This window comes from Otolemur garnettii, unplaced genomic scaffold (assembly GCF_000181295.1).
Source record: "Otolemur garnettii isolate 467f Iridium unplaced genomic scaffold, OtoGar3 scaffold00023, whole genome shotgun sequence".
Classification (NCBI taxonomy): domain Eukaryota; kingdom Metazoa; phylum Chordata; class Mammalia; order Primates; family Galagidae; genus Otolemur; species Otolemur garnettii.
This window is the reverse complement of record NW_003852418.1, coordinates 21,744,833-21,766,993: the sequence shown is the minus strand read 5'-3', so window position 1 is coordinate 21,766,993 and position 22,161 is coordinate 21,744,833. Positions and strand designations below refer to the sequence as shown.

General features: G+C 55.8%; 1 protein-coding gene across 1 annotated transcript; it reads right to left on the bottom strand.

Annotated features, from left to right (window-relative positions):
* Window positions 1-2: 2 nt before the first annotated feature.
* COL9A3 (collagen type IX alpha 3 chain) lies at window positions 3-21,586 on the bottom strand. The gene is made up of 32 exons (XM_003787765.3): window positions 21,521-21,586; window positions 20,923-20,991; window positions 19,916-19,951; window positions 19,222-19,293; window positions 18,612-18,665; window positions 17,618-17,653; window positions 17,372-17,395; window positions 17,068-17,121; window positions 16,723-16,776; window positions 16,333-16,374; window positions 15,182-15,238; window positions 14,745-14,798; window positions 14,494-14,547; window positions 14,213-14,266; window positions 13,779-13,832; window positions 13,343-13,396; window positions 12,702-12,755; window positions 11,870-11,923; window positions 11,740-11,793; window positions 11,442-11,486; window positions 11,287-11,340; window positions 11,162-11,215; window positions 10,628-10,681; window positions 10,433-10,504; window positions 8,299-8,334; window positions 7,630-7,674; window positions 5,785-5,817; window positions 5,527-5,673; window positions 5,315-5,369; window positions 4,723-4,905; window positions 2,083-2,160; window positions 3-1,126 (listed from the first exon to the last, which is right to left on the bottom strand). Exons 1-32 carry the CDS (start codon window positions 21,584-21,586, stop codon window positions 936-938), a joined length of 2,043 nt encoding a protein of 680 aa, XP_003787813.1. The 3' UTR covers window positions 3-935.
* Between the last annotated feature and the right edge of the window lie 575 nt (window positions 21,587-22,161).

Genomic DNA, 22,161 nt, shown 5'->3' with positions numbered 1-22,161 from the left:
CTTAACATGATAACATAAAAAATTAACATCCTTTGTAATTTCTTTAGTCTTAAAAAGTACATTGCTTTTTACTTATTTACATTTTAAATATGCCCCTTTAGCAATTGGAACAAGTTAAATTGTTCTTCACTAGAAAGAGTTTGGAAATTTTATTTTATTTGTTATATCACTCCCCTTGTAATGATTTCCGGTCGCATGGTGCTGTGTTTCCAAATGCAGTACGATTTTAAACCTTTTTGGTAAACATTTTCCAGAGACTTCTTTTAAAGCTACTTTGACCATAAATGAAATGCTATCTCAGTGGATTTCGTAAATGCCCACATTTCCATATTGAGCCATTACTTCGTGTGTAATAAACTGTAGTGTTTGGAACTGAGGTTTTCAAATGAGTGGCTTTATTATTACAACAGGTCAGCAGAAGTCAGTGCAATACAAAGTCACCTTCAATAAATACTGTTAATCGAGATGTACGTTTGTATACAAAAAGTGGATAAATCATACTAGAACTCTGTATAGAAGACATACTGCACATTAAATTATTTATTTTTTGTTACGCTGTAGCCAGTCATTAATCTGAATATTTGATATATCATTTTATTGGTATTACGTCAGTCTTTAACAAATGATATGTAAACAAGTTGACTATTTTTCATCTCATGGAATTGTACAAAACTTTTTATATATACACACTTTGTTCTCTCAAATGCTGGGCTTACAGATTTCCTGCCTGGGGCCTATGTGTGAGGTATGCCCTCACAGAGGAGGGGGCAGCTCGACCTGGATGCTCTCAGGGACTGAGTGTCTAGTCGGCCACCACTGAGGGCATGGAGGGCAGGCTGGGGGCACCCTGGACTGGCTGGACTGCTGGACGTCCACACCTTGGTAACAGCTGTTGCTTCAGTTGCTGTCACTTCTTCACTTCCCTAAGTTCCATTTTATGAGCTCCTGGGACCAGATTTCTCCCCAGCACCTCCTAACACGGCTCCTTGGCAGGCTGAGGTGTCACAGATGCCTGGAGTCCCCTGAGCACCCACAGCGCCAGGCAACCCCGGGTCACCAGGCAGCCCTGGCTCACCATGAGCGCCATCCCGGCCATCTTTGCTGACGCCGGTCACGCCTTGTGGTCCTGAGACAGATCAGGAAGGCAAGTTTAGGAGCAGTAAGGGGAAAAGAAAAGGTGCTTTAGACTCCCTAAGCCTGCCAGCCTCATTGCTGCCCCTCCACCTTAGTCCTTAGCTTTAGAAGAGGCCAAGGGGAGGAGAGAACAGGGTTGAAGGCTCCAGGTGGGGTCAGTGTGGGTGCCTGACTCCAGACAGCTCATTGGGTGCTGGACAGACTGGACTCAGGGTGGGACAACAGCCGCTTACTGAGATGGGGTGATGAAGGCCAAGACATATGGTCACAGTGCAGCCCCAGGCTGCTGTCCACTGGGAACAGCGACGCCATGGTGGGGAGAGATGCAGCCAAAGGCCCCAGGGGACCCAAGCATCCAGACACCAGGTGGGAGAAGCTGGGTTGGCAGAGGAGACCCCAGGGGCAACAGGGGCCCCAGAGAGGAGGTAGGGTGTACAGAAGGAGCCTAGAAAGGAGCCGTAGCCCACGGGTGATTGTTACGTCAAAACTAGGAGCCCCAGATTTGAGGACGTGCGGTAGATGGGAATGCTCTGGAACAGAGGCTTCAATAGGGCACAGGTTCACGGCACACTGGGGTGCCCCCTCCTTGACAAAGCATTTATTTTTGACATTAAAAAAACGGACCCACTGTAGGTGTGGGTCAGTTAAGAAGACATTCCATTATAATTTAATTGAAATAGACACTAAGTAGCATTGGTTAAATAGAATTTAACCAAATCCACTTAGTAAAATAGATGAGGGTCTATTTATTGATTAAACTTTTACATACTAGTTATTAGACACTTTCTAATCTTGCCTCTTAGAATGCTTTGCCAAGAGATAAAAACATTTCCACTATAAAAAAATAAGCATGAACATGCTTGGCATGTTAACCTGAGCACTCCCAACGTCAGGTGGCAAAATGTGGAAAACATGACATGACAAAACCTTGTTGATGGTGCCTCATACCTGGGAGCCCCTGGTCTCCATCGGGCCCATCTAGGCCTGCTCCAGCCGCACCTTTGTCCCCTCTGTCACCCTGGTTTCCTGTCAGGAGGTGTTGGATACAGACATGTCATTAGAATCTCTGCTGCCACTGAACCCTGGCTGTGCTTGACCCCACCTTTTTAGTGACATACTGCCCGCTTTTCACAAGCTTTTAATTAAAGTGGAACCATTTAGAAAAGTAAAGACATCTATGAGCTGAACCCACCTAGGTACCCCTATGCACCCCCAGGTGACAGTGGGTCTGTAAGATTATGGCACTGTGTTGTCTCTGCCTTTTCTGTTCAGGTATGTGTAGACACAAACGCGTCCCAACTACCTGCTGCCCAGGTGTGGAGCCGAGGCAGGGGCCCATGCCACCCGGGTTGTGCAGGCACACCTGTGGTGTCCCACAATGCAGGTGGCCTGACACGTTTCTCCGACGTGTTCCCATTGTTGAGTGATGCACTACCGTAGCTGGCTGGGATCATCAGCACTCAGCTCCCTGACTTCCGGCAGCCACTTGGATGGGATTTGAGTATTGTTCAGTGTACTTGTGAATATTAAACAGTTAAGTATTTATTTTGTTATCATATTCTCAATATGATTTTTGACCCATGAGTTATTTCAAGGTGTTTATTTATTTAGAGATAGAGTCTTGCTCTGTTGCCCAGGCTGGGGTGCAGTGGCATCACTGCAGCTCAGTGCAACCTCCCAGCGTGTTGGGATTATAAGCGTGAGCCACCATGCCTGGGCAAATAACACCGTCTGTCAGGAGGGTGACAGACTGTGAGGCCGACAGTGTGATTAGAGCTCATCTACTTTGTCTGATGTTAACAGTAGTGACACCAACTTTGTCTTGGTGTCTGTCTGTATATCTTTTCCAACCCAGCTGCTCAGAACAGGCATGCTCAGCTATACCAAGGTCATAGGCAGTTCCTGCTCATCCACATGTCACACACAGGCCACTGTGGGGATGGTGCCTGGCCTGCAGTTCCCAGTTGGCCTGACTGGCTGCACCCGGGGGGAGCGTGACTTTCTCAGGAAGGGGAGGTGGAGGCTCAGTGGTGACAACAGCTTTGGTTGGGGGACACACAGCAGGCCCATCTATGCATACATGTTCTCATTTAATTCTCATAGCCCCCAGAGCACCCCATGCCCGCTTTGTTGGAGGAGAGACTGAGGTCCCAAGAGTCACCTCCAGGGAAAGGACCAACAGAAGGCTCAGCATTCCTGAAGGCACACACTGCAGTCACCTCTGTGTTTAATGAATGTTGTCATACTCGTTTTCTTTCTTTTTCTTTCCTCTTTTTTTTTTTTTTTTGAGACAGAATATCACTGTCACCTTGGGTAGAATGCAGTGGCATCATAGCTCAAACTTGTGGGCTCAAGAGATCCTCTTGCCTCAGCCTTCTGAGTAGCTGGGACTATAAGGGCCTGCCATAATGCCTGGCTAATTTTAAAAGATGGGGTCTCGCTCTTGCTCAGGCTGGTCTTGAACTCCTGAGCTCCAGCTTTGCACCTGCCTCGGCCTCCCACAGTGCTAGGATTACAGGCGTGAGCACCCAGCCGTCATACTGGTTTTCTGACAGAACCAGTAAAGGTGATTAATGCTCTTTGTGAATTTTATTTTTCAAAGTCTTAAAGGTATCTGGATCCCTATTTGAAGAAACTCTTTTGTGGGTCTCTTTTGTGGGTCTCTTTCTTAAGTCCGCAATCCTTCATATGGCATTAGGCTGGCATAAAAGCCGAGAAGGTTATAACTTAAAGAAGTTGCAAGGAAATGGGACGCTATTTGATGGCCTTGTCATATGCACTATAGACAGTGTGTATGGACAGAAAGATGTTCAATTTGACACATTTGCCCTCTAGTGTTGAAATTCTTCAATCTCTATCTTAAAAATAAGTGAAATGATATACTAATAAGGGAATAGGAAGAAAGGGATGTACAGATTTAGTTTCCCCTTAGAAACTTTTTTCTTAAGCTATTTTTGAGAAGCAGGAAATTATTTGGTCAGTAACTTAAAATCAGCAAGAATCATGAGCTTTGAATCCTCACTTGGGCCTGGGGCCAGATGGCTGGGTGAGGGCTGTGGAGGGCAAGCTTGAGATTGTAAAATAAATTAAATGTTAAAAGACCTTTGTGAAAACAGTGTCTACTTTACACAATGGTGTTTTTAACGCTTCCAGGCCCCGCAGTTCACGTCTGGGCATCCCTGGCACCCTGGGCAGCCCCAGGAGATCAGCAGCCAATGCCAGGGCTGCCGTCCTGCTAACAAGGCCTTCTGGGTTCTTTATAGTCTTGAAATTAGAACAAATTTTGTATTTTCATCTTTGCAATAGAAATTTCCACATACTGTCGGCGTCTGGGAAGATGTACACTGGCATCAATGTGAACGAAACCCCTATTTATTCTGTCCTCACATTTTTTTTTAATCAACCCTCCTTATCAAATGTCATTCTGATGGTATTTGACAAAAATACCATTTTAAAAAATGTTCTCCTTTCTCAGGACTAACGAGCATGCATGTGTCTGAAGTGTCCTAGAAGCAGTGTCCACTGACAGCTCTGGCTTCTGTGACATTTTTATAGCAAGGTGACCATGTCATAGGGTCAACTACTCACCTCGGGGCCCGGGGTCTCCCAGCTCACCGGTGGGACCACGGTATCCAGGGGGTCCTCGAGCGCCAGGGTGGCCGATGGAGCCTGGGGGGCCCGGGGGTCCTGGGGGGCCAGCCGGGCCAGGCCGACCGATGGACCCTGGTGCTAGAGGCTTACGCAGGTGCGCGGCTAACTGTGCAATTTGCTCTTTTGGAGAACAAGGGTGTTAGAGTTTATGTCAGGGGGTGGGGGGCTCTCCCAAGTGCTCCCATGTGAGGTGTGAGATACCCACACAGACTTGCCTTCCAACTGAGTGAAAATGGTTTCAACTCATCTGGAGGCGGGGGTGACACATGCTGCCCCAAGCCAAGGGACAGCACTGGGGGTCATTGCCTCAGAAGCTGTGGACAGAGGGGAACTAGTCCTCCCAGCTAAGGGCACAATCATGGGTCCCTTGTCCCTGCTGTGTGCAGCAGGCCTTGTACTGCAGCCTGAGGAGGGGGCGTAGCCCTCACTACAGCAGAGGATGGCCACTGGCCACCAGCATGGACCCCTAGAGGCTCCCCTAAGCAGGAAAGAGGTCCAGCCAGTCTGGTGTGTGGCCCCGGCAACTCACCACTTATCAGGCCCCCACACAGCTCCCGGACGCGCTGCTCACTGGCTTCCTTCCCCTGAAACGCACCCCACAGATTCATCTGCATGTTGGGCGCTTGCTGGCAGCCACTATCAGACCCCCCAAAGCCACTCAGGTTGTTGAGAAAAAAATGTAATCTAAGTCCCATAGAAGCCCAGTGCCAACGGAGCCCACCAAGCAGGGAGGGAACGTACCGGAACTCCCGGTTTTCCAGTGATGCCGGGGACACCCTGGACACCCTGGAAGCCCAGGGGCCCAGGGGGCCCGGGGACACCTTGGACGCCGCTGGTGCCATTGGGACCCTGGATACCTTTGGGGCCCAGCTCCCCTCGACTGCCAGACTGCACAGAAATAGGACAGAGGGGTCAGAGGAGAGCAGGGCTCCCACTGCAGCCCCAGCCAGCACAGCATTCAATGTCCACAACCGCTGCCCCGGGGGCACCTGCACTCACCTCTCCCTTAGATCCGACAGGACCGCTGGGACCCTGTGGGGAGAAAGGTGGCATGTCACTCACTTGTTCCCAGAGGCAGTCACACACATCCTTAGTCGAGGATGAAATGGAAAACGAGTCCCCCACAAACCTGCTGTTTGCGTCCTTGCTTTTATTCTTGCAGATACAGACGCAAGTTACTGAGATTGTACTAATCTACCAACGCTTTGTAAACTTACCTGTGTTTCCCTGAAGACTGATTTTAGCAGCTGCATAGGGTTGTCTCTTAGATGTGGTTACTTTGTTACCTTTCTTTCTTTTTTATTTTTTCCCTATTATAAATAATACTGTGGCCAGGTGCAGTGGCTCACACCTGTAATCCTAGCACTCTGAGGAGGCTGAGGCTGGTAAAGAAAATAGCTGGGAGTTATGACAGACGCCTGTAGTCCCAACTACCTGGGAGGCTGAGACAAAAGAATCTTTTAAGCACGAGAGTTTGAGGTTGCTGTGAGCTATGATGCCACAGCATTCTACCAAGGGTGACAAAGTAAGACTCTGTCCCAAATAAATAAATAAATGAATAATATTGAGCTGAATGTCTCTGCCATGAACGGGCCCTTCTCCAAGTACATCTCCAGGAGTGATAAGCTGATCTGCAGTTGTAAGCAGGACACAGCCCGCTGGGTGCACACGTCTCCCCAGATCACGTGTTGAAACTTAACTGCCACTGTGATGGCATTAAGAGCTGGGATCTTTCAGAGGTGACTGGGTCTTGAGGGTCCTGCCTATGAGTGTGTTAATGCCATTACCCCAGGAGTGGGTTCCTGGTAAGAGGATGAGCCCAGTCCCTCTGCCCCCCACCCACCACCCCACCACGTCTTCTCTCAGTCATTCTCTTTGGGCCATGGCAATGGGATGTGTCCCAACTCCTGTCAAGAGGGCAAGAGGGCCCTCGCAAGATGCACCCCTCGACTTAGACTTTCCAGCCTCTGGGTCACAAGTCAGAGGAATCTCTCCTTTTTGTAAATTGCCCTGTCTGTGAGATTCTGTTGTAGAAGCAGGTCACAGGCTACATCACAGTCCCCAGCACAAGCAGAGGGCCGCCTGGGCCCTGGACACTCAGTTCAGGCATCCAAGGCTGGGCAGGGCAGAGGAGGAGCCCCACACAGCAAACACTGCCCCCCACACTACAGCTGCCATTTGGGTCTGTCAAGGTTGTCTAAGAATTTGCCAGAATAAAGAAGACACCCAGCTGCGATGACTTTGGTTAGAGGCATCAGGAGTTTGCACAAGGCTGTGAGGGTTTTGCCCGAGATCAAGATTCCTAGGGCTGAGCTGCTTCTGTTGCCCCTGACATAGACAAGATCAAGCAAAGAATCAAGATCCACGGCCATGGCCACAGGAAAGCCAAGAAGATCATTCCCTTGACCCTCATAACGTCTCCATCTCTTTCCCTCCAAAAGGAGAAATTCAAGTCTGTTAATGGATTCAAATGAGGATTTTATTTTATATTTAACCTGTTTTAGCTCTGTGGAAGTGGTTTTCTTTAGTTAAAACTCACCTGTGACTAATTCTTGCTGAAAAGCTGCAAACAATGCTTTTGTAAGCAGAGTTACCATGTGAGGGGGCAGTGCAGAGAACCCCTGAAACTGAGCGCCCCAGACAACTCCTGCCCCCATGTCAGGCCTTCCAGGCCCTGGAACAGTCAGTGGCCAGGACCCTGGCCCGGCCTCAGCCCCCTGCAGAGCAGCTTGTTCTCCCACCAGTATCTACAGGTGTTGACCTTGTCCACAGGACGGTCCCCACCCGCAGTGACTAGTTAATTCCCAGTTGTTAGTGACAGTGGGTTGGCTTCATCTCACTCACCATCTCTCCTTTATCACCAGGAAGACCGTCAGAACCGGCGACACCCTGTAAACAACAGACCCAGAGTTCAGGGCCTGAATGTGGGTCAGCAGGGATGCTATCCCTGACACCGCTTGCCTCAGGCCGCGTGTGTCACTCACCCCTGAGACTGAGGCCAGAAGTCTGGGCACCGGGACTTGCCCTTTAACCAGCCCCAAGAACCTGCCTCTGAGACCCGCTGCCCAAGGAGGGGACCACAAATCAGAAATCGCTTGCACAGCGAGGCCTTTCTGCCAAGCTGGTGACCAACACTGACTGACCCTGGGCTGCCAGGAGGCAGCAGGTACAGCTGGCAGGCAAGGCAGCCTTGACCACAGGCCCCCCATCCCTACCCTAAGCTTTTCCAGATAGAAAAGTGCTATGATGGGAAGTATGTTTCTAACTTGATTCTACAAAACACAGACCCCAGACCCTGCCCTCCTCCTCCAAGTCAGTCTCCCAGACAGTCATCAGGACACACCCCATCCCTGACTCCTGGGACAGAGGCAGCGTCTGGGGTACCCAGAGCTGCACAGTGACTGTCCAACAGGCCAGCTGTGTGCACTCTGAGCTGGGGGCAGAGTCAGGAAACCAGAAAGACAGGAGAGACATGGACCTAGCCCTGACCTTGACCACTGGGTACCTGCTCACCTGGTCGCCCTTAGCGCCTGCAGCACCTCCAAGGCCCTGGGGTGGAGAAAAGGCTCTGGTTAGAGGGGCTACAGGACTCCCTGAAGTGGCCTCCACCATGTGGTGGGACCAGGAACCCTACCTGGACCCAGGAACGGTAGACACTTCCATGCTTCTGTGAATGTGGGCATGAAGGGCTATTGTGTTGCCCCAGACACAAGGCCAGGTATAGTTCACAGATCATAGGAATGCAGAGAACCTCCTCTGCACACAAAGATCCTGAAGCTGCTGCCTCCCTCTCATCCTGGGTGGCTCGAGGCACTGCTTGGCCCCAAGTATTCCCTCGACTGTCTCAGCATCTTTTCCTCCAGAACCACCCTATCCTTGCCAGGGCTCTATCGCAGAGCTCCTCAGGGATAGTGAGGTCCCTTAAGCTTGGTATCATTTGTAATCCCAAAGAACGTCTATGGGCATCGCTGTACTCACAACCCCAGGATAATCCCATCACAGTGGAATTCCTGAGTCAAAGACCCAAAGCTCATACTGGCCACCTTCCTATGCCACTGTGAAATTAAGGACATGTCTGGGGATTGCTATCTTCCTTTAAAAAATATCCATTTACAGCTGGGCATGGTGGCATCTATAGTCCGGTCACTTGGGAGGCCACTGTGGAAGGATCACATGAGCCCAAGTTTGAGGCCAGCCTGGGCAATATAGTTAGACCCTGTCTCTATAAAAAATAGAGAAATTTTTTAAAAGATCAATTTGCTTACATAGCATAAGAATGTGCGGGCAGTGCAAGTCGCCTCATGAAGCTAAAGAGAAATGCAGCAGCTAGCTCCCCCATCCCCCAACCCCCACTCTAGGCCAGAAACTGGCCCAGCCATCTCCTGGAGGCCCTCAGGCTGCTGGCACGTCTAGACCTCTGGAATTTCCTGCCCAGAGGCTAATAAAGAGCCTACTGTCCCCTGAGGTGGGGAGGTGGCAGTTTCTGCAGGGCCAGCTGCCTGCTCAGAATGGAAGGTGCCTGGGATGGCGCCGGCCCCTAGTCTGCTGTGGTATCCTCTATACACCCACATCTCTGAAGAGGGCTCTGTCCCTGCCCAGCAGGGCTGGCCACGTCAGGCACACGAGGTCCCCTAGAACCTGGTAGAACGTGACCAGGGCCCAGACTGGACCACAGCCTCCTCCCCTAGCCAGCTGGGGCCCTGGGCCGGTCACACAGCCTCTGTGCCCTGACCCCCAAGAGCCAACGTCACAGGCTGTTGCTTGATCAGCAGGAAAGAGTCCTAAAAAGTTACAGGTGATGACAGTCCCAATCCTTTGCAACACTGTGTTCAAACTTGGCAGCAATGTGCCCCCTGCCCAAAACACCTCAGCTGGCTTGGCATCCGTTGCTCAGTGGTTAGGGAGTTGGCCACATACACCAGGGCTAAAACCTCGGTCTGCTTAACAACAATGACAACTGCAACAAAAAAAAAATAGCCAGGCATTGTGGTGGGCACCTGTAGTCCCAGCTACTTGGGAGGCGGAGGCAAGAGAATTGCTTAAGCCTCAGAGTTCAAGGTTGCTGTGAGCTGTGACATCACAGCACTCTACCAAGGGCTACATAGTAAGACTCTGTCTCAAAAACAAAACAAAACAAAAAACCAACAATGACAACTACAACAAAAAAATAGCTGGGGGTTGTGGTGGGTGCCTATAGTTCCAGCTACTTGGGAGTCTGAGACAAAAGAATCACTGAAGCCTAAGAGTTGGAGGTTGCTGTGAGCTGTGATGCCACAGCACTCTACCAAGGGCAACATAGTGAGACTCTGTCTCAAAAAAAAAAAAAAAAACTACCCAGCTGACACCTCAAAGGAAGGGACAGGCGTAGTGCCTGGAGCTGCCATCTCACCCCTGTCTACTGGGCACCAGCTGTGTGCCATCCCTGCTGCCCATCTCTGCATGGGGACTGGGCAAAGCAACTGAGGCTCCCAGACCCCCCAGCCCTGCCTGGCCCCTGAGGAAGGCCACACGGAAGGATGGGGGTGGGGTACCAAAGGACACAGTGCTCAGGCCCTGTGCAGCACTGCCTGGGCTCACTTCTCTTGTCTGTGTTCCGTGGACCCTGTTGACAGGAAATGGGGTGCATCCTTTGGTGTAGGCCACTTACCTTGTCACCTATGTCTCCTCGGAGACCCTGAGGGCCTGGAAGGCCGGGGTCTCCCATACCGCCCTTCCGACCCTGTGGAGAAAGTCCCAACTCAGTACCTACATAGGAGGGCCAGGTCCCTCCCTCCTCTGTCAGAGGCCCATGTGTTGTGTGGTCACTGCTCCAGGCCCAAACCCTTGCCCCTACTTCACCCACCTGGAAGCCTCGCACGCCGTGGGCCCCGGGAGGGCCTTGTGGGCCAAGGGCCCCCTAAAAGACAAAAGGAGGTGTGAGTGATGTCCTGGGGGTGGGGCGTGCTGGGGTGGGAGGAGTCCGGAGTTAGACATGGGAACAGCTGTGAAGCCCATGGGGCTGGGTGGGCACATAGGGTGGTCTTTAGCCATCTGGCCAAGTTGATAGAGATAAAGGCAGGGGGGCCTCAGAGAGTTACATACACCCTTTGATGCAGGCGCTGATCTCCACCCCCTGCCCAGGCCCTGGGGTCTCACAGGTGAAGGCACCAGGCTCAGGAGCTCCCACTTTTACTTCCCAGGTCTGAGGCTGGACCTTGGTGAGAAGGTCTTAAAGACAAGACAGATCAGGACTGGCCCCACCTTGTCCAGCATCCTGGGCTTCTGTGGGCCTGGCCCATCAATGCATCCAAAATGCCACCTCTGCCTGCTCAAAGCCTGGGGCCACCTGCCAGAGCCTCGGGCCAACCCCCTATCTGGGGCCTTCTCCCCCACTCACCGCTGAGCCCCTGTGGCCAGCCTCGCCACGCTCCCCAGGCATGCCGACATCTCCCTACAGGGAGAAGGAGCATGTGAGAGCACAGTCATCGTGCACAGAGAGTGAGGGAGGCTTCAGATACTCACAGGGATGCCTGGTTCTCCCGAGCGGCCAGCCTCACCCAGCTCTCCAGCTCTGCCCTGCAGAGGAAGGCAGGGTCATGAGTGCTCCTGGGGTCCCCTCTGTCCAGGGCCAGGCTGTTAGTGTCCCCTCCCCTCTCCAGGAGAAAGTGGCCACATACCAGTTCCCCCTTCTCGCCTTTGGACCCTGCTCGTCCAGGGAGGCCCTGCCAAGATAGAGCTCAGGTCAGCACTGCTGAGACCACAGGTAGGTACACACAGAAAGCAGCATGGGGCAGTGTGCACAGGGCCAGATAGCACCCCCAGAGTAAGGCTACCCCCACAGCATGCAGGATGGGCACCTACATGCACCTGTCCAGGGGGCACCAGGGGCTCTGGGGCTCTTCTGGGCAGTCCCCAGAACCACCAGAGGAAGGGATCCTAAGATGACCACCCCACCTAGCCCACCCAGGCACTTACTGGCAGCCCATTGGGACCCTTCTCTCCCGGAGCACCATTGCGACCGGCCTCCCCCTGAAGGAAAAGCAAGGGTGAGGAGGAGTGGATACTGAGCTCCTCTCTAGCCCCCAGCCCCCCAGTCTGAGCCAACCTTCTCGCCATCGAGTCCTGGCACTCCATCCCGGCCATCCTTGCCCGGCATTCCCTAGGGACAAGGGACGTGTGAGGCCAGGTGAAGGAGCCACCCCCCTCAGCTGCAGCACTGTCCCCCAGAGCAGCCCCCTCCCCACCCCCCAGAACTGGGTCCACCCCATGAACCCTGGGGTGCACTGGGAAATGCCACCAGGGAAGCCCTGTGGCTACCCATGTTGCCCTAAGAGGCTGTGGAAGTAGAGCCTCCATCTGCCCAAATGCTCCACAGAGTCCTCAGGGAAGCATGGCTGTAGCCTGTTTTATAGGTATGGATACAGGGTTGGGTAACAAACTCGGGTGTCATACTCTGACCAGCCAAGGAATCAGAAGCCTGATCCCTGCATCTGTCCTCCCAGCAGCCTTCCCACCCTAGGCATCCCTTGAGAAAGGGTCACCCTGCCTAGAGCCACAGATGGTGGGGAGGGAGCTTCTGGGGTCTGGGTGCACAGCAGGGAGGAGGTCCCAAGGACACTGACTTGGACCCTGGAATGGCACCTCTGTGCCCCCTGTGCTACCTGCCAGCCCAACTCCCACATGGCCTTAGTGAGGGCAAGCCCAGTGAGCTCCTCCACTTCCGTAGGGTCCCAGTGGCTATGGAAACACAGGGGTCAGGGCTGTCCAACCACAACTCCATAAGCCAAGATGGCAGCAGCACACCGCCAACCCCAGGGCAGGCTCTTCTGAGTGGTCAGCGAGGCCCAGACCAGGGAAGGAGGATTATTCTCCAAGAAGCAGCTACAGACAACAAGACAGCCACACAGGCTACACCCAGGCCATGGCCGAGTACTCACCGGCTCTCCAACTGGCCCAGCCACTCCAGGGGCTCCCTTGGGACCAGGTCTGCCCTAAAGAACACACAAGTGCCAGAAGCAGCTGTAGGTTAGGCTCTGAGGACTCTCTTCCCCGACCAGCTCACTAGTTTCAAGGCAGGCTGTGCTCCAGGCAGGGACCAACCACCAGAGAGGGGACTCTGTCCCCAGGCCTAGAGGTGTGTAAGGAGAATCATCTTGGGTCCTCCTGGAGCTCAGGCTGTGGGGGCTCAGTAGACAGAGCTGACCAGGTCTGGAGGCCACCACAGACAAACAGCAGCAGGGGGCTGACACTTTAGCTGGGTTCCCTTAAGTTTACCTGTTCTACCCACTGGGCAGCCTTGGCACAGGTGAGGCCCACACTGCCCAGGGTCCCAGGACTCCAGCCCGCCTGCCCATCCTTCAGCCTTTGCCTGCAGCCTCTTGCTGTTGGCCCCGATGGAGGGTCCCAGGGCCTCCCACAAGGGCCAGAAAGAGGCATGGGGCAGTCCTCCAACCCCACCTGTCAGGTGTCCCTGGGGGTATCCCCGTGGGTATCCCCCACTCTCAACACCAGTCAGGAATTAGATCAGGTGTTTCTGCAGAAAGACCTAGACCTTCTAGTTGAGTTCTTTGTCACTTACCAGGTCACCCTTAGGGCCTCGGAAACCCTCTGGGCCCCTCTCACCTCTGTCACCCTGGAAATGATGGGGCAGGTAGGGGGAACAGAGTTAATCACACAGAGGTGACAGGAGAGCCAGACCAAGGTGTGACCAAGGCCCCTCCAGGCCTGGGCCAGGGTCAGAGGTGGCCAGACAGATGCTGGTGAGAGTCACAGAGGTCAGAGGGCACTTCATGTCCAGAACCAGGAAGGAGGCAAAAATCTCACAAAGGATGAACTCTTTTGGTGACTTGGCCCACTGGCCTGTCCCACCAGCCCCGCCCTCCGGGTGTGTAGATGGGACAACTGTCTTGGCAGGGCCAGCATGGCCTAGTGGGGCCAGGGTTTCTGAATGAGGCAGAGGGAGAGGGTAGAGGCTGTGCCTGCACGGCGGCCACCTTATGCCCAGACACACGTACCGCTTTCCCAGGTACTCCAGGGATCCCGGGGGGCCCTCGGAACCCAATGGGACCCTGTAGAGTAGAGAGGGACACCTCACCTGGGATCCTGTCATCTGCAGCCTGGCTGGGACCTCCCAACAACCCATGTCTGTCAGGAGAGGCCCTGAAAGCACCTCCTCCTCTGGGGCCCCCCATAGGCCCTCAGTATACCTCCCAGTTGTCCCCAACCCTCCTCCTCTCCCTCACTCCCCTTGGGCCTGAGCTACCATGGCCCTCGCAGAACCTGGGCTGGGAACTTGTGCGTGAGGGGTGTGAGGACAATTGGCTGACTTCCACACTTGCTGGGCCACCCTTACATGGACATGAGGACAAGCCCAGGACCCCCCCCCACTCAACCTCTAGACCTATCTCAGTCTGGCCCACAGCCCCCCCCAAAGGAATGCAGAACTTACCCGGTCCCCAGGGGGCCCAAGTGGCCCTGGCAGTCCTCTTAGCCCCCGGGGGCCCTGCGGTGAGAAAACCAGAGACACAAAGGCCAAGGTTGCACCCCCCACCCCACAGCCAGCACCTTCTCAACCCAGCTCTGAGAGGCATCAGCCTTGGAATCAGCACCCTCCACAGAGGAGGATCCCAGCCCAGGTGTGGGCCAATCTTCCCTCAGCCCGAGCTAACCCCCTTGGGGGGCCATCCATGAGGCTTCCATCCCACCACTCTCACCCCTCCCTGGCCTCACCTGTAGCCCCACAGTGCCTGGGATGCCAGCGGGACCAGGGGGGCCGGGGTCGCCCTGCAGTAGGAGAGAAAATGGGGGTCAGTGGGCTGAATCTGGAATTGCCATATCACAGCTGGGCTGTGCAGGCTGAGTGAGAGTCACACATAGCTCCAGAGCCATCACTCGTCTCCCCAGAGCCTGCCCCTCCCTCTAGGCCTTTGCCTCCCCATCAGCCATCCTAGTTGACAGCCCCAGACACAGCTGGTGCTCACCTTCTCACCGTCCTTGCCGACTTCTCCCTGCTCCCCTTTGTAGCCAGTGGGTCCCTGAAAGCAACAACAGGAGCAACATAGCCCCACCAGACCCTCAGTTCCCTTCCCTGAGCAGCACTAAACCAAGGCCCACATGGCCTATCACTGGGACCCAGTCACAGCCACAATACAGAAGGCTGGGCTGTGGGGGACTGAGGCCTGAGAGGTATGGTGTGCAGAGGGCTGGACTGTGGAGGCCTGAGGCCTGAGAGGTACAGTGGGCAGGGGCAGTGCTGGGCTGCAACATGATACCAGCTCTCCCCCATGACCTCTCTCTGCCCCTTGCTGCCCAGTCCTGACCTGGCCCTACCAGCTTCCAGCCCCACCTTCTCCCCACCCTGAACCATGTCACCCACCAACCTCACTCAATTGGGGTCACCCTGTGATTGCCCACTCACCTTAAACCCTGGCATTCCGGGGGGACCAGGGGGACCTGGAGGGCAGATACTTGGACACTGTTGGAAAACAGAATGATCAGACCCTCCCAGCCAGACAGAGCAGAGCCCCAACACAGAGCCCAGCACTAGGGGCCCTGAGAAGGGGTTCCCCAAGGGTGAGCCCAGACAGGGCTTTATCAGTGCCCACCCAGCCTGGCAAGAGGCTGCACAAAGCCCGTGGCCAGCTGCCCCCCACCACTGGCAGATGTCTCAGTCCAGGCAGACAAGGCTTTCAAGTGGCTGTTCAGCATGGTGGCCACTGGCTCCACAAAGGGCCTTCACAACACCTTCAGGCAGGGGCCCCTGGCACATGCAGGGAACCAAAGGAAGGTTCCACATTATCCACAACTACAGTGGCAGGCTGGGTGAGGTGCAGAGCCGGTATCATCAGCCTGTGGTCTCCTCACACTGGAAGACTGAGCCCTCCCTTCTGGGACATGCTAGTGGAGGGACCCAGCTGGGCATGAGAACGGCGGGGGGCAGCAGCCACTGGTGGTGGTAGTTGGAGAAAACCAGAAAAGAATTTTTTCTCTTGAAAGTTTACAGTCTTTCCACGGAGATGGGTGTCAGCTGTCACTGCAGACAGCCACATAAAGATGAGGAGCATATCTGGGGCCTCTGGAGTCTTTTCTTTTTACACGACTAACAAGGATTAAAGATCAAGATAAGAGACTCAGACTCTATTTGGGAGCCTTCTGAGTTGAGGGAGACCTGTCAGTGTGGTTGCCACCTGCACCTGTGGCTTAGAGCCCCCACCCTTGGTGGTTCATGCAGGGAAGAGCTAAATTTTCACTTGATGTGATTGTAATTCAGGGTTACATTGCTCATGTGGCTGGTAGCTTTGTGACAGTATAGGTCTGAATAGTGGTGGAGATGCTGTGGGGGGTGGCCAGGGAGGGCCTAGCGGGGTCTCCACCAGCTGTGCCCAGAGCTACCTGCCCTGATCCTCTGTCCCCATGAAGTCCCTCAGCCCCTTCTTCCTGCCAGTTGGGAATAAGCCCCTCTCCAGGGAGTATGCTACCTTGGAGTGTCCCTGAGGAGGGACTCAGGCCAGCCCCCTCCCTTCAAGGCAGACACCCCCATCTCCCTTCCCAAATGGCTGCAGTGCCTACCTGAAGGTCGGTAGCACCTTCGGGGAGGACCCCAGGGTGTCCCTGGAACACAGAGAGGCAGCTGACATCCCTCGCCCTCCTCATACCCGTACCCACCCTTTCTCTGCTACAACCTCCCCACCCACCAGGGGACTCAGAGACCCTTCATCTTATGACCTAGTGCTGGGTGCTGCTGGCCCAGCCACAGGACAAGGGACAATGACAGAAGCCACCTGCCCTTGGGGTGTAGTGGGCATAGGGGCCCGGCCACAGATGCTGCCCTCCCCATACCTTTACCTGTTCCTGGGAATGGCAAGGTTAGGGTTAGGGGTTCTTCATGGGTCATAGGGCCTGGTCGGTGGGGGAGGGGGGGAATGAGGGTTCCACCTAGTGCATTAGTCCAGTACTTACAGGGGGTCCAGGAGGTCCTGGGGGGCCAGGGAGGCCTGGCAGTCCAGAGGGCCCCTGAGGAAGAATATGATTTAGACAGAGCAGCCCCTGAGTGATGTGACCAGCTCCCCCCAGACAGGAGGGCACACCCTGCTTCCCCAGTCCTGTAGGGCCTCGTGTGGGTCTGCGTGTCCAGAGGTCTGTACTGTCCCTTCTCTGGAGTGCTGGCCAGGGCTTCTGCTAACACCCGCTTGGAAAGTGGGGAGAATGGGGAGCAGAGGGGTGGCCCCTGGCTGTTGAGTCTAGGTACCTGATGGTGACCGTAGTGACCTGCTACAGGGGTAGGAAGGCCAGGTGGCCACTTACCGGTGGGCCACGGAGGCCAATCCCACCTGGGAGGCCGCTCACTCCTGCCTCTCCCTGGAGTGGGGTAAGAGGTAAGAGATGGGGGTCTATACCCAAAGAGCCCTGAGGATCCCAGGGAAAGGGTCCCCACCCAGGGTCCTCTTGCTATTTCTGAGGGGATGGAGACATGCTGTAGGGTGGTCAGGCTCCCCTCAAAAGTCCCACCCCTAGCCATAGTGTGGGACACTCAGGATGGCTCCATGTGTGGGGTGGCTCTGGGAACTTGCACACATGCTCAAGAGGCCACAGGGTCATTGGTACTCACAGATGCTCCAGGGAGGCCTTTGCCCTGCAAGCCAAGTGCAGGGATCAGAGCTTGCTGGGCACAGGATGGGGAGTGCCCCATCCCCCCAAGATGGCTCAGGTGGGTCCTGAAGGAAGGCCTTGGAGTGGGAGGACAGGCCCCAGCCTAGGGCCCAGGGATGGCCTCTGGGGCTTCTGGAGGTCACCCTGCCCTGGCCAAACCCTCCAGTCCCACAAACTCCCATAGAGAGGTGAAAACCACACTCACCCCCAGACCAGGTGGCCCCGGAGGTCCCAGACTTCCCTGTGGAAGGAGGCGGTATCAGGGTTGCTACTGCCTTTGAGCCCTTCCCCCCTTGGGAGTCCCCTCCCCAGGGTGGGGGGCTGCTCTGCTCTCACTCCTGAGGAGGAAGAGCATGGCCAGAAAAGACACTTTCCTGAAGCTGCTAGCAGTGGACACCAACGGTGCAGCATAGGACAGTGCAGTCAGGGCGGCCCCAACACACACAGGTGATCCCAAAAGCCTGTCTCCCCTGAAGTGCTCCAAGTAATCAATGCAGCAGTCACTGAGATCTCGGCCCTGGCCTAGAGGAGCCAGCCCCACAGCCCCACCCTCTGAATTCTTTGGATCCGGATGGGAGAACACCCTAGTCTTTGCACCTGAGGTCAGAGGTTCCCTCCAGAAAGCCCCGGGCAAGCCCCTACCCCCAAGGCCCAGCACCAAAGGATCCCTTCCATGGTCTTCAACCCAGACACGACTCCCCCCCACCCAGCCTCCCTGCCCCGACATGCTTTGTGCCTACTGTGAACATCACAAAGGGAAGGACAGAATGTGGGCTGCTTTGTACGCAGAAGCCATGAGTGGAGAAAGCCATTCCAAACAGTGTTGTCAGTCAGTCAAGGAGGAAGATTCAGTGGCCAGTGGCCAGATTTAGGGGACTTGGCAGGTTGGGTGACAGTGAGCCTAGGGCCTTGTCAGCTACAGGGGCACCCTGAGGAGGAGGGGCACACAGGGCATACCATAACCCCCAACACCAGTTCTCCCCACTAGGGTCCGAATGCTGAGACACCTGTGACCTGAAGAGGGGCAGGCAGGGAAGGGCAGCCACCAGGGGTCAGGGAGGAGGTGGCCTTTCAGCCTCTGCCTCCCTGCCCTCTACACCCTGCAGGGGCAGGTTCCAGTGAGCCCCTGTCACTGCCACCTCCTGGCTGGGTGACCCCACTTCTGAACTGAAGCCGCCACACAGGGTGTAGGCACTTACCCGTTCTCCAGGGGCACCCTTGGGTCCAGGAGGTCCGTCCCGCCCGGTCAGACCCTGGGGAGAGAGGCAGAGGATGGGCTCAAGGGGCACATGAGTAGCATGTGCCAGCCCCCAGGGCAACAGGGAGCCACCACAATTCCTTTACTATGATGAATCCAGAGAGGCAAAGACCTGTAGGCCTAGTGCTGTCCTCTCCTGGCCCCGTGTATGGCCATGGGTATGCCTGGGGGCTCTGTGGGGAGGAGGGAGACCTGCACAGCAGGGCCACACAGTTCACCTCTCAGAACAAAGCTCCAGTGGCCTGAGCCATGCCTTGAACTTGCAATGGCACCTGGGGCCCATGTCAGACAGAAGAGCCCGATAATGGGGTTTGTTTCTGGACAAGGCAGAACTGGCAGGACATCCCACCTACTGTGGGCTGGTCCTGTCCTCTGCCAGATGCAGTCTCAGTCTGGGATGAAGGCCAAGGACCCCTGCTGGGGACTTCTGGAGACTTCTATCAGCACAGGGCTTCCTGCCTGAACAGGCCCAGCTGGAGGGCAGCAATTATGACCTTCCCCCCCCCCCCAACCTTCCCCCACTGGGCCTTGTGTGGGAGGGGCACACTCACGTCCACACCGGGCAGTCCTGGCAGCCCAGCCTCTCCTGGTTTCCCCAGCTTCCCTGGGGCCCCTTTTGGTCCCTATACAGGAAGAAAGGGTGGAGGAGTGAGGGGATCTAGCCCTGAGCTCTGGTCTTCAGGAAGTAAACATTTTCCTGTCAGCCATGCAAGGCAGTCCCTCTCCTCCAGAGGCCCAGCCCTCCCTATGTCCAGCAGACTCTGACTGGCTGTAGCCTGGCAGCCCTCCCAAGCTCAGGAAGGCTTCCCACCCCACTCCATGGTGATATCTGTAGGATGTCCACTGGGTCACTTTGGCCTTCCCAGCTGGACAAGACCAAACCCTGGGACCTCAACTCCCTAGAGCTAACAGAGGTAAGGGGCTTAACAGTAAGCTCTGGCTGTAGCAGGGGCGGAGGGGGAGGAGGAGGATTGCAGCACTGTATTGCCCCCTTCCCTGGCTTGCCTGGCACCAGCCCAAAGAAAGCTTCAAAGCCAGACCCTCTCCAGAGACACACTGAGTCCATACACTCCCCTCCTGCCTCAATCCTGGCTCAGGCCCCCGCTCCAAGTCCTCTGGGGCCTCTCCTCAGGCAACCCAGGGCCTAGCATGGTGGGACAGACGTCAATGACCTCTCTGTTCTGTGTCCACCCCCCTCCAGAATGGAAAAAGGTTGTCCCTTCCCCCACAGCCAGGGACACTCACCGGAGGCCCAGGCAGACCTGGAGGACCAGCTTCTCCCTGCAGAGGGAAGATGCCCACATGTGACCCCTCAAAATCAGGGATCCTCTGAAAACTGTGCCCCAGGGGAGCAGAGCAAGGGTAGCCTTCAAGTCAGACCCTGAGGCCAGGCCTAAGGAGACTAGATGGGGCTCCTATCCCGCTCATCCACCCCTCGGGGCACCCCTCTGGACCAGCACTTCGGAGATGGGTGACCTGGACAGAAGAGGCTTGGCCCATATGGCCCATGCTGCATCTGCAAACCACAGCCTCCCAGAAAGAATGGGAAGGTGTCATGGAGCCCTAGCCCTCCTGCCCCAACAGCTTCAGGAACCAGGCCTCGGACAGCTTCAAGCCCCTAGCTCCACCTGTTCTCAGGTAAAGTTCCCCAGACCCCCTAACCCTATCAATGACCTCCAGGTCTGAAATCCTTTAACTGAGACTTTGAGGTGGGGTTTCAGCCCTGCAGCAGAGAAGGGAGGCTGAGGACAGGTTGTGGGAGTTCTTGACACCACCTCTCCCAATTTTCCACTGCTCCCCTGGGGCCAATATATGCAGAACAGGCCCTGCGGGGAGCCCCTGCCTTTATGGAGGTGGCTAGCTGGGGGTTTCCACCCTGGGGGGGGCTCTCAGCTGCCTCCCCACACCTGGCCTGGGACACCCTCCAAGGATATCATTTTGGAACTGAGCTGGTCCTGGCCTCCCGCAATGCACAGGACCCATCCACCCAGGGCCATGTGCCTGGCACCCCATGGGCCAGACTGAGAACGCAGGAGCACAGGCCCACAGGGACCCAGAGATACACCTCAGTGCCACGATACTGGCCTCAGAACCTTCCATCAACAGCAACCTCCTTTGGGTCTGCCCATATCCCACAGTGCTGGCTGCAAGGTCCCAGTACAACTCTGGGAGGCGGCTTGGTTCCCTTCCCACCTGGCTGGAAACTCAGGGAGTCAGGAGGGAGCCCTCCCTCATCTGCCACCCAAACTCACATCAATGCCGTCCTTCCCTGGCTTCCCAGGTGGCCCTTGGGGGCCCGGAGGGCCAGGGGGTCCCACTTTCTGAAATGGAGAAGAGTCATTAAGGAGGGCCTCCCCTGCCTCCCCTGCCTCCCCTGCCTCCCAGGAGGTCCCCTAGTTTGGCTCTGGAGTCTGCTCTAGCAAGCGTCCTCTTCCCAAGTCTAGAGCAGCTCTGGGGCCTGTTAAAGGGGCTCACGACCCCTGCCTGCCTCAGTGACCCCCATGCTTCAGGTCTTGGAGTTTATCTGGTGTTAGCTGGGGTTGTACCACCCGGCAGGGAACCTCTGGAACAAAGGCCACATTGTGGTCCCAGACAGTAGTCTGCAGCGGCTGGACTTGGGGGCAGCTGGGCTCATCCAAGAGGTATCAGCGTTTATGGGGCTCAAGCACTGGTCAGTGGCTCTGCGCCCGTCAGCAGTACTGGCTGTGGATCGGGAGGCTGAGCAAGGTGTCCCAGAGTGCTCAGCATCCAGTTAGGCAGCCAGCAAGGGGGTAGCGGATGGGGCCAGGTTGTCCCCTCGCTGCCGGTTCACGTCGTTTGCAGCACCCCGACCCCCACCACCCGGCTCACCTGGGCCCCTGTGGCCGCCAGGAGCTGTCCCAGCAAGAGGAGTGCGAGCGTGGGTGCTCGGGCCATGGCTGCGCTTGCTCTGAGCGGTCGCGACGGGTCGGGCCAGCAGTGCGCGGGCGGGGTGGGGCGGGGCTGGAGGGGGCGGGCAGGTGGGGGCGGGGCCGCCGCGCACAAGCCCCCCATTCAGGCCCACCTGGGCGGGCGGGGGCAGTGGCGCCCAGCCGGCCAGCGTAAGTATTTTTTTTTGCCAGCCTCTTGAGTTAAAATTATCCCGGGACTGACGAGTCACACACACCGCACCTTTCAGCAAAGGAGAAAGCCTCTTTTCTCCGCTGTTCCTCAGCTCCATAGTGCGGGAAGGGCGGGGGTATCTGCGTAGAAGGGCTCCTTTCAGGAGGCTGCAGGAGGGGCAGACCTACTCTCTAGCGGCACACCCCTCCCCAGGACTGAAACCAGGACGACCCTAGGGAGCGTGAACCCCCTACACTGGGCCAGGCAGTGCCCAACACGGCCCTGGCTGCTGTGACTGGGCTGTCTGATACGCTGGCACATGCCCCGTGCCCAGGCCCCTACCCACAAACCCAGATTGTACCAAGTGGCCCGTTCACGCAAGCTGCCACAGCCACGGCCAGACTCTCACC